Raw genomic sequence first — 12,739 nt, forward strand, 5'->3', positions numbered from 1 at the left:
TCGATGTCCAACAGAAGTCAGTGGAGAGAATCTACGGGCTATTAGATTTCTCTGTAGTATTAAAATATTAGCACAGCGTTGATTTGCATATTTTATAAGTATAGACATTTACCAATTATAAGGTAAAGCTTGTTTGCAATACCTCTTTAAATCGCACCATCTATTGTCCATTTAAAATAATCGTATGCCTGATATCCTTACGTAAGTGCCAATTGTTTACTAAATGTTTTCAGCCAGTCCCAGCCAATTCGAATAAATTATGCTTTGATATAATATAATACGAAAACATTAAATTTATATGTATCTTTACTGTAGGTATCATCTTCAATGAAACAAAGATTTATTCATTTTTGCATCGGATGTTGCATATTTATGTAAAAGTTCGCATATTTTCTCTAATTTGCATTTGCATTTATAGTTTTGTTTCAATGCGGTGCAACCGTTTCATTCATTACCATAAAGGGGCGCTATCTGCTTGCGTTTAGCCCTTCGCTAATAACTTAGAAATGTATGGCCTACCTACGCTTGAGCTGAGTCAGCGATCCCTTTCAAATTCATTATAACATTGGCACTCTTAAAGTATCATTGTGCGTTGTTACTGTACATATGATTGCGAACTGCAATTTTCTAGCTGACCTCGTTAAGTGTAAACATTGCAGTCTACTCGGTAGTACTATTATGACGCATTTTTACATCGAATTTATAGGACGTGTAGTAACAAAGGCAATGTGAAGTCCTCACGAACGAAAATGCGGCACCATGTGCTATGTGGTTTTATGTTTCCAATAGCTTAATTGATAAAAATTGATCCTTTGTTGTTAGTGAGTACATCGAGACCTTGTGTAATAAGAGATTCAGTCGGTAAATCTTTACGAGGATCTTTTTTAAGATTGTATATAGAGTGAATGCGTTATTGCTAGATTGGTTTCGTTGTTATTTTATTTCGAAACATTTTCTATTTATCCGGCACAGTGAAAGAGAAACAGGCCTAATTTCAATTTGGATGAAACGACCGACACCTATCGTAGGGTATTTGTTTTGTACCGTTTCTCGAAGGGTTCGGTGAAAAGATCTCATTTCGTCCCGTTTGCACGTACAGTCTCAAAATGAAATATCTCAGAATACCTTTCCAGGAAAGGAAAAAAAGTCAATCTCGACTTTCGGCACCTAATACGGCTTATGAATGGTTTCGCCCATTTGCTTTGTACTCTAAGAAGAGCACAAATGGGCATTAAGTTATTTCTATTGGAATTGATTAAATGAACATTTACTAAGTTTTATACCGATAACGCTCAAGCTTTGCGTTGCGTTCTTTGATTTTCTTAAACTCGCGAATCTTTAAGAATATGAGAAGTGCGTATAGCAATAAATATTTAATAGGTTTATGTAATTCATAACTCTTATTTATTTACTAGTTGTGCCCGCGACATTGTACGCCTATGAATATAACAAAAAAAATATTATTGTAGCCAGAATTACTCCCTATTATAACAGTTATCTGCCAGTGAAAATCCTTGCCAGTGATTAGCTGGAATAAAAAGACAGACAGACCGACGAAAATTGTAAAAAATGTTATTTTGGTATCAAATTGAGTAAAAAAGGGCTATTGCAATATTACAAACAGACGCTCCAATTTAATCTGTAAGTATAGATTAGGTTTGGGTGTATTTTTGTCATAAATAAAAAATATGAGTAATAAGTCTATCCACTAATACTATCCACGTGAGTTTATATATTCTAATTTGGATAATTTGAACTATCAAATATGATTAAGTATTAAAGTTCTGCAGCAAAACATTTTTTCGCTGCAAATAATTTGGAAACAATAAACTCTTCTGAAGTTTTCATTGGACTGATTCAGGTTTAATAAAGAATTGGAGATAAATCCTTCACAAAGGATCTAGAGTTTTTTGTTAATTTGTATTGTAGTCCTATCTGCTATGAGTTAACCTTAAAAGATAGACACATGCTTTCACAAATTTACGATGTTTAAAGAAAACATTCATATTTTTTGAACAGTATTTTAATTTATTTCCTAAGATTTTTGACCCGAAAACGTTATTTTTGGTTATTATTTCTTCATAGTCAAACTATCTTGTATGAAATATTTACATATTATATATAAAAATTGTGCACGTTGGTCGCTCTTTCTATTAGTGAAAATCGTATCGAAATTTGTTGAGTAGTTTTCAAAAAGTAGAGATACGGGCTGAAAAAGGAAGCAACCTTGTTTTATTTTATTAATAGATAATAAAAGGTTTGGTCAAATCAGCAAGCAGACATCAATAGCAGTAGGAAACGGTTAAAAATAACACAAAATCTAAATAGTATTAATAAAATTTTCATTTCGCGTTAAAAGGTGTTTTTTTCCCTGAAAAGCTGCCTTGAATGTCTCCTACGTATTGAATATTATTAAGCGAAAAATTTTATTCAGCTTTGTGCGGTATAATAAGCTTACACATAATTATGATTGTATTTTTATTTTCGCCTTTAAAGGTCACTTTCGGATTAAGTGCTATGAAAATATTAAGATAAATACTAAAATACAGGCTCGTAACGCTTGTGAAAATTTAATATAATTGGCAAGTGTTGAGGGAATTGTTCTCTCGCTGAAACCATGAAAGGATACTTGGCGCTCAAGGGACATATCATCTATGTACTCATGTGTGATGATTAATATTTCTTAGAGCGCCAATGTCTATAGGAGTAGTGGATACTTTACCATTAGCCCGGCCGTATGTATAAAAATTAAAAAAAATCATATGAATCTTATAACATAAAATCGCCACTTGCATGTTTTATAAAACCAGTCTGATCCTTGAATTAAGTAGTTCATAAAATATATGTACTTCTATTAATTCGAAGGATGTTTCTTTGTACGGTATAGGCGCGTGTAGAAAGCAGACGGTTTATTTTTAGAGCGGACGCAGATGGCGAAGGTCGTTGCTGGTACAGCACGCTACTTATTTATTTAACGGAGCCCACACAACGTGTCGAGGTTTCGCAAAGGGAGAAAAACAACACCTATTTGAATTAGAGATAATTCGTGTTGTTTTATTTACTACGGTGACTTCATAAATATTGAATAAAAGTTTAACTCTCGAAATAATTATTAGTGATTTGTTATAACATGACGTTATCTTTACTAACCTCATTATTTTCTGTATATCATTATCTGTAAAATACTTTTATGTTTTCTAAAATACGACAAAAATCATTTGAATTATTAACCACTCATTCGTGCAAGGAAAGTACTTGTAACAATAAATATAATTTATTTATTTAAATTGTTGTAATCTCCATATTTCCATACAATTTGAAAATGCAGCATTTTAGGTTTTTTTAGACCGCGTTGCACACTCTTTCAGCATAAATTGTACGCTGCCATTGTTAACGATATATAATTATTTTAAACGTAGAGACTTATAAACATGTAATGCCAACTCTAATATTATAAATTTAAAATTTCCGTCTGTTGGTTTGTTCTTTTATTAAAGAACAACATTATTTGATTGAAGTAATGTTATGCTTAAAAATGAGTCGAGATGGCCCACTGGTTAGAACGCGTGCATCATAACCGATGATTGCGGGTTCAAACCAAGGCAAGCACCGCTGATTCATGTGCTTAATTTGTCTTTATAATTCATCTCGTGCTTAGCGGTGAAGGAAAAATCGTGAGGAAACCTGCATGTGACAGATTTCATAGAAATTCTGCCACATGTGTATTCCACCAAACCCGCATTGGAACAGTGTGAGGAGGCCTTTAGCCCAGCAGTGGGAATTTACAGGCTGTTGTTGTTGTTGTTGTTGTTATGCTTAAAAATAGCGTACAAAGAGAATTTTATTAGGGAAAATAAAAGTCGTGTGTACTAGTTTGTAAAAAAAGCAAGGAAGTTAACAAACAGTATAAAAACGAAGGAGCGTGGAATATTTATATTAATAACATTGGCGGGTGGTTCAGGGCGGAGGTTCGCGTGTTTGACTTTCATTAGGGGAGTCCACGCCTTCACAAAACATACCTTGTCATATTCTATCGACTCTGGCATCGAATTGGAGGCCCGCGGGCGTCCGTAATGACTCATCGCGATATGATTGCGTAGTGATGTGACCTGTCCTGTCGTTATCAGCGTTTATTAGTAATTTCACAAGTAGCCAATGGATATAGCCAATGTATAAGTACGTTGAATATTATTGAAGATGAATTGCGCATAAAGTATCGAAACTCATACATACGTAAAATAGATTTTTCTCTTTATTTAATTGCGTAGTCAATAAATGATTAAATAAATAAGTTAATATTGAAATAATTGTTGATTGTGAAAGTGTGGTCAATAAAGGTAATAAATAACAAGAAACGACTGATAAGGAAAATTCTAGTTAAATTATTAATAATTGTAAAATATTATAACAGTTCTCTTTTTATGTTTTCCAAGAATTTGTACTTAATCTGTATCGTACTTCTCTTAAATATTACATTTGCTAAAAAAACATTAACTATTTTTAATCTTCTAAGTAATTGAATTATTCGTATTAAATGTTCTGATATGACGTTTTTATGAAATTACAAAAGCGTGACGCCCACGCTACATAGTGACACACCCAGATGGCTAGTAGTAAAATTATGACCAATTTCACTAGTAACTCGTTAAAGGGAGTATAATGATAATTCAATTAATTGTATCTTCGAAAATAAAAAAAAACAAAAGGGAAAAGCTTTGTATACGCTATACGTGTTTGTACAGTGCAGAATATAGATTTGTTTACATACAGTTTTTTGTGGTTATTCATATTCATAGCTATTTTTTTAATTTTTCTTTGTTGTCTTTGCTCTCTTTTAAATCCACAGTAAGAAGTCAGACTGGGGATAGGCTTTAATACTTAACAAACATACATAAGTGTCCCTTTTAATATACATTAGCGTTGTATGGAATATGTATTTTTGGTAACGTAGCCAGTATGCGGATCAGAATATGTCAATACAAGAGATTGCTGTTTGTTGGTAGAATAAATGATGCTTACTTTGTACATATATATAAACTTATTAGAACGGCTAGTACAAAACAAAACATCAGTTATGTATCTCTTATTCATACTTATAATGGAATAAAATATTTTTGTTAGACCAACAACACACGGTTTATTGGATTTTTATTATTACGTCTTTAAATTGTATGTAGTGTATTTAGTTCGAGTCCAGGATAGAGACAATGATAAGTTATCGAAATTATTTTCAAAAATATATCATCATGTACCCGCACAGATTTAGGAAGTTAGGAGTGTTATGTTCCGTCGCGTAAAAGTACGTAGAGCTGTTGGTCCTGCGCCTTATCTCTCCCGAGCCAGATTGCCTTCTCATCGGATTATTTGTGTCTTAGTTTTTGCACACATTTATGTATTATAAATATCTTCTGTACTGTCACGGCGTCATTAGAATTGAAAATCGAAATTCGGTACAGAGTGTTTACACAAAAAATAATGATCTAGAAACATTTTGTGCTCGGAATCAACGTTTATTTTACAACTAATCGACTGTATATTTACAACTTCAATTATTATGTATTCTAGAAATACAAATTGTCATAAAAAAAACATTATTTTGTGCGATCATCATTGATTAATCACACTAATGATGTATTTATACGAGATCGCTTTCCTAAGAGAAAGACATAGAATTAGAAAGAAATAAATTCGTGATCATGGATCGTGCACTCCATTGCCAGAACAACTACCGCAATAATAGCTTAATAGACGCTCTAACTAGTCTTGTAAAATTCGATTCTAGAAAGTCGGGGCTTAGACAAAAAGGTAATATTCGATTTATCGAATAACACTAAAACTGTTTAGAAGTTTGAGCTTACTTAGTTTAATGCCCAAAACCGCTTTTATTATTTAAGTAATAAAGTAATGACAGCCTTTCCGCGCCATATTGAGTTAAATTTGGATGTCGTATTTATATTTTATACTGCATATAAATATAATAACCATATAGTATAAATATACTCCCCAATTTAACACAATATGATTTTTGACACAGTAGATAAGTTGATGATGAAGATGATCTTGGAAACTCTTCCGTTCCTCAGTGTCATAGCGTGAAGTAATAATTACTATAGTAAGGTACGGTATAACTTCATGCTTTATAAAATATCGAAAATACATTATTTATTTAAAAACCTCACGATAAACGAAAACTAGTATTATATTTCGGTCAGGTAGTAGGTAATTCAAAATCAAAAGGTCAGTCAACACTGAATTTATAGCCGTAGTTGTACCACTTTAGCTTTTAAGAGTATTTTGCCGCTATAAATTCTAATTTCTGAAACTCTCCGTCCAATTGGTGCGTGCTATCGAAACTGGATACTTAGAGGCCCGATTCAAGTTCTGGACACGTTTTGCTCTGGGGATCAAGTCTTTTTTGTTAACTACACAATTTTTGTAGAGTTTTCGTTCAAGAAAATGAATGAAAGAAATATGAATGTTTCAAATTTATACTGAGTCACATATAACTTACCTAAGTTTAAGCTATTTTATCATCACTTCCATTATCCGCTTCTAAAAGGGGTGAATTAAAAATAAACCTTTGTCCATCCCCGGGACTCCCAAGTTTTCGACGCCAAATTTCAACTCAAAGGGTTCAGCGGGTTTAGCCGGAAGTGGTAAAATACAGAATTACTTTAATATTTACAACATTTGTTTAGATTATATTTTAAACACAACCATTTGTAAAAGTTTAAAAAAAGGTTTTGCCATAAATTGACGCTTTTATTAAGTAATATTATATTTCGAAACTTAATATTGAAAATACTTAACACGTTGTTTAAAGTAAGATAAGGTATTTTACAAGTAACCATCATCCAACAGCAAGGCTAAGTTTCGAAACGCTAAAACACTTGAATGATTCATTTACGGTTGCTTAAACGTATGGCTTTGGACCTCTTCATTAAATAATACTGTTCGTAAATGGACTACAGCCTTGTATTTCAGTCAATTATCATGAACTAATTTCAAACAATGAGTTATTGTTAACGTGATAACAAAACTTTGTTTTTATAAAGCGAAGGCGGAATATATTCAGTAAATATGTTTTGAGATACGTGATAGAGATCGACCAACTTGCATAACAACTCCTCTAAAAGGAAAAGAGGCCTGAGATATTTAAAGGCTGTTATTCTTTTAGCAAAGAAGCTTAACTTGAGTAGCAGAAATAAGCTTAGGCAACAGTATACCACCGCTGGATAAGGCCTCTTTTCCCTTTGGGAAAAGTTTAGGAGCATATTCCACCACGCTCCTCTAAAGCGGGTAGGTAGATACTAATGTTGCTAAATGCTTTATGATTTGTGGTTAGAATAAATTAATCTTACTTTCTTATTTGTCTTTATTACTCTGAAAATATAGTTCAGAAACCCATTCCCATAGTTACTAATCCAATAGCAGGACTCAGCCCGGAATTGAAACATTAACTCACTTTATCTCCTAGCATCGGGCTAATCTCTTTCGTAAGTTCTTCTTTAAAAAACATTTTTATTTTAATAACGTTACTTTTATTAAACTTGTAAATTAATGCTATTTTAGTGCTCGTAATAAGCCTTCTAAATCATAACTTCAGTGAAAGTAGTAAATGTGTTAAATATGTAAGCATTAATTTTAATATATGGTTTTTGCTTTCCTTTCAGGTACTTATAAGCACAATTTTTTTTAAGTAATATAAAATTAAATATATTAGTAATTAAACCCTTCAATAACTCTAAGTTAAGAATTCAAATTTTGACTTCTCTATCTTTTTTGAAATATAATTTATATGTTAATAGCTTTAGCTGTAAATAATATGTCTCTTCTTGATATAAATGTAAAAAATATGATGTCGATCAAGTCGGTGACGTCTCTGAGGTCGCTGCGCCAAGAATCGATATCAGGTTAACCTGAGTTTACGTCACTAGTGTTTGCACAGGCAGTCGCTACGGCGACCGGTTCGATTGGATTATGGGGGAATAATGGGATTTGTTGGATAAATAACTACTGAATCTATTGCGTCTTTCTGTCTACGTCATTTTGCAATCCGAGATATTATCTTGATTTGCATACTCTATGTACACACGTATAGTAAACGAAAACCTTTGTTGTAAAGTAAACACTTTCTTTCGCTGACAAAATTAACTCACAAATGGGTACTTTTTAAATAATAATTTTTCAGACGCCGTCAGTTATAATTAACCCATATTAATTTTAAAACATTTTCTTCGAAAACTGTCTGATAATTTTAATGTTTTATAAGTTCAATATTTCCACGTATTAGTTTTCACTCATTCAAATATTGAGCCTTTTGAATACGGTTCGAACTTTTGTGTGTTCGTCCTTATTAAAACTTAAAGGTACATTTCAAAGGCCGACTGCCCGTCAGCGATAGAGTAAAGTTTTTATGTAAGTACATATGTACCTTTCTATCGTCTAACATGAACGATATGCGAAATTATATATGGTTTTCACAAATATTATAAAACGTTTATGCGGTAGGTATAAAATATACATGTATTATTATTATTTAATTGTAGATGTAGTTACATAAATATTAGACAAATGTCTTATATTAAATTAATACTTATTTTATTTATTTAACCTGTTTTATTAATTACTCAAAGCAAATTTCTGTAATTTTAAAAATTCTGGTTTCGTTTGATTTAATAAAGGAGTATTTTCAATTTCTTATACTAGCTGACTCAGCCGTCTAGTCGGGTCTGCCATACGTATTGGCTAGACTTGAAAATTTCATTTGAAATTCAGCTCAGATTTTCTGAGAATATAAAACAATGGACAGCACACGTTGTGTGTACGATAGCCTCTCATAATGAGACTGACCATCGGAAGTCGATTCGGCTGCATATCCGAGTGAACAATGCATTATACATCACGGTTCACGGAAAAGTCACTTAAAAGTGGATTTGAAAACTCATTACATTCATTTGTCATGCATTTCTAATTTCATAGAATATTTTCCACTTTTATTCGTAACTAATAAGCTTGGACCTTCAGCGTTACAGCAATTATATGCAAACTCTTTGACGGTGAAGGAAACATATTCTATGAAACAATTGAATTAATCCGCGAATGTTTTACTAACGCTACTGGATTTACTCTAGTGGAAATTTATGTTTCAAGGTGAATTAACGCTCGTTCATATAAAATTTCAAAGTAAATAAATATATATTTTCTTTTTTGAATTGTTTAGTTGATTTAAAAATATACAATAGAATCTTGGAAATATGAGCGCGATTCAGGAACAGGATATTGACCTGTCCATATCATCTTTTATCATATTTTGTGACCAAAAGACCTGTCGTTTGATAAGTATCTTATAGAATATGATAGCAGTATCTATATGTATGTACACTTCGTTATTTTATAACAAGGGCGAGCTATTAAGATTGTCTATACTTATAAGGAAAAACAACGTGGAATGTTAGTCGGTATGACAAAATCTAACGAAGATAATATGTAATTGATGTTTTATGGAAATATTTCTCTATGTAATAAATATTTGGTGACGTAGTACATGTACGTAATGTCGTGCCACGGCCGAAGGCTACCGAGGCCACATTCAACACAATGTCATATCGTCGGGGATAGTTCAAATCCGCGTAACTAGCATTGGATAATTCCGCGTATATGACAAATGTAGCCATTTTAAGTTTTCGCGGGCAATTCACGCAAAATCTTGATAGGCTGCCACCGACTTGAAACGACTTCATTTCGACCAATCGGAAGCCAGAAATCGCCAAATAATAACACTGCGTATCTGTCGCGAGCAAGTTTCAACACCGCGTATGTGATTTGGTACACATACGGCACAGAGATTGTTGTTTAATTTTGCAGTAAAACTGTGTATGTACTTAAAAATTATCATTGCCAACATCAGGTAAGTGTAAATGTAATATTTAGTTTATTATAAATCCCTTAAATCCCTTAAATAATTTATAAGACTGCTATTTTAAACTTTATTGTTTCGTCTTTGTAACCTTTGTAATGCATTTACGCGGTTTTGCTGTTTGAATAAGTGTGGGTTACGTGTTGTTTAAACTCACATAAAAAATGATTCTTATTTACTTTTAGGATCAAAATGGAAAGTGAAATGGACTCCTGCAGCGAAAATGAAACGTGTCATGTTACTACCTTAATAAGTTTAAAGAAAAGGCGCGAACGTTTATTGGAAATAAAAAAACAAATTCTGCTTAAGCAGACTACATCTCGTGAAAATACCACACAGTTTGTTGAAAATGTTCCTACTACTTGTTTTGCTGAAGCTGAAAATCACAATGAGAATCCTGATGGCAGCGATTTATCTAATTCTGACACAATTACTTTCAATTCAGCAGAGCTGCTGAAATTTGGTGATCCAGATGTTTCTGAGCATGCCATATCTGCTACTAACAACGTTGTATCCATTTCTTATGAGATGAATGACTGTATTGACGCACTAAATAGATCTTCAATCCTTGATTTTTCATCAGATGACTCTGTGGCTGATCCAAATTATACTCCATTGTCTGAAATAACAAATGTTGCACCGATAGTTTCATCATCGACGGATAGTAATAATGATCTGATTCCAGAAAGCCACCTAGAACATAAAGCTGCAGCTGAGTCTAGAATAAGGAAACGAAAAGCTGATAAAATGTCTTCAAAAAGGTTTAGAAATAAGAGGTTAAGAATGTTAGGTCAGGAATACATAGGTTTCAGGAAGACAGATCATGAGAAATTCGTACAAGACTCTATTAAACCGGCGCGTAATCTTGGGGAAGCTTGTAAGTCAAACAATTGTATTAGGAGCAAGGTGATTAACTGTGAAAAATTTACTGACACTGTGCGATTAAATATTTTTAAAGAATTTTGGGAGATGAGCTGGATTGAGAAAAAAATGTTTGTTTCATCCTTAGTAGATAAAAAACCGACTAACAGAAAAACCACTGGAAGGTCTGATTCAAGACGAAGGAGTACAAAAGAGTACTATTTGAAATTAAATGACCAAAAATATAGAGTATGTTTAAAGACATTCTTAGGGACATTAGGCATTAAGGAGTGGACTGTAAGATACTGGTTAGGAGAGACACCAAGTAACGAAACAACAATGAACAGAAGGGAGGATAATGCGTTGCCTACGAGTACGTTAAAAGAATTTGTGCAAGCATTTTTAAGGGATTTGCCCAAAATGCCTTCTCACTACTGCAGAAAAGAAAGTACGAAATTATATGTAGAGCCAATAATACAGTCTAAACGTGAATTATATCGTATCTATGTTGAAGAGGCAAAAAAAAAGGCACAGAGAGTGGCGTCAAGAAAACTATTTGAAGATGTTCTAAAAGATGAAAACATAGCATTGTTTCAACCTAAAAAAGATGCATGTGATCTATGTTGTTCGTATAAAGTAGGTAATATTAGTGAAGAAGAATATCAGCAACACTTGTCACGAAAAGATTTAGCTAGACAAGAAAAGACTTTAGACAAAGAAAGAGCGAAAAATGGAACACTCCATCTTATAACTGCTAACTTACAAGCTGTAAAATTGTGTCCATTTTTGAAAGCTAGTGCACTGTATTTTAAAACAAAGCTTATGGTTCATAATTTCACAATTTACAATCTGGGCACTAATAATGTAAAGTGTTATTGGTTTGATGAGACCACTACTGATTTAAAAGCATCAACTTATGCTTCTTTTTATATTGATTATTTAAAGAAAATTGTAGAAGACTGCCCAAAAGATGTAGTTATTTTTAGTGATGGATGTACATCACAAAATAGAAATGTTGTGGTTTCTAATGCTCTCCTGCTAGTGGCGATGGAAAAAAATATTGTGATTACACAAAAATTCTTAGAAAAAGGTCACACTCAGATGGAGGTGGATTCAGTTCACTCAATAATTGAAAGAAAATTAAAAAATCGTGAAATATTTTTGCCTAGTCAGTACTCTTCGATTACCAAAGAAGCTAGACTGAATCCATCTCCATATGAGGTAGCAACAGTGGACCACACATTCTTTAAAGATTATAGTATTAAAAATAACTTTATTTATGATACAATTCGCCCTGGGAGAGGGGTTGGTGCGAAATGTGTGGTTGATGTCAGAGTACTAAAATACAATCCCAATGGTACAATTGAATACAAGCTTAACTACAATGACGAGTTTCAACTGTTACCACAAAGGCCAAAAAGAATTGAGCCATTTATACCACCACAGCTCTTTGCCGATAGGTTGCCAATATCTAAATCAAAGTATGAACATTTACAACAATTAAAAAGTGTTATACCTTCAGATTGCCATGAATTCTATGACAACTTGCCATACAGAAATACCTAATACGTAGCTGCCTCTTATTAACTAATTGTAATCTTTAACTGTTTACACCTTATAAATGAACAATTTCGTTATTCTTTTTTTGTTAGAAATTATATATTTTTGTTCAGTTCCTTTGTTGATTTTTATAATTTGATTTTAATTATTACCTACTAGTGCCTATTATTAATTTTTAAGTACGTAATTTTAAGCACTAAGACTGTTTGATTGGGGTATAATTTTATTTCATTAATACATTTAAGATTTGTGATATTCCGAAGTTTTCCAATTGAAATAACTTAAAAGGCTGATTATCCTCTGAATAAATATAAGATTTAATTATATGTTTGATGTTTATAAGAGTAATTTAGTTTATAAGAGTAATTCAAAGAGTTTTTAGAGAAAAAGTTTATGTTG

General features: G+C 32.4%; 2 protein-coding genes across 6 annotated transcripts in view; both read left to right on the forward strand.

The window, feature by feature from the left end:
* The window catches only part of LOC124530463 (kinesin-like protein KIF13B), a 132,386-nt gene that overhangs the window by 34,108 nt on the left and 85,539 nt on the right, over nucleotides 1–12,739 (forward strand). The gene's annotated exons all lie outside the window — the stretch shown is intronic.
* Nucleotides 9,612–10,777, forward strand: LOC124530490. Its single transcript, XM_047104677.1, has 2 exons — nucleotides 9,612–10,695; nucleotides 10,740–10,777. The coding sequence occupies exons 1-2, from the start codon at nucleotides 10,112–10,114 to the stop codon at nucleotides 10,744–10,746; spliced, it is 591 nt and encodes a 196-aa protein (XP_046960633.1). The 5' UTR covers nucleotides 9,612–10,111; the 3' UTR covers nucleotides 10,747–10,777.

This window comes from Vanessa cardui, chromosome 1, assembly GCF_905220365.1.
Source record: "Vanessa cardui chromosome 1, ilVanCard2.1, whole genome shotgun sequence".
In the NCBI taxonomy this organism is placed as follows: domain Eukaryota; kingdom Metazoa; phylum Arthropoda; class Insecta; order Lepidoptera; family Nymphalidae; genus Vanessa; species Vanessa cardui.

Coding starts and splice junctions, on each gene's coding strand:
- LOC124530490 (XM_047104677.1), top strand. CDS start 10,112: ATGGAAAGTGAAATGGACTCCTGCAGCGAAAATGAAACGTGTCATGTT.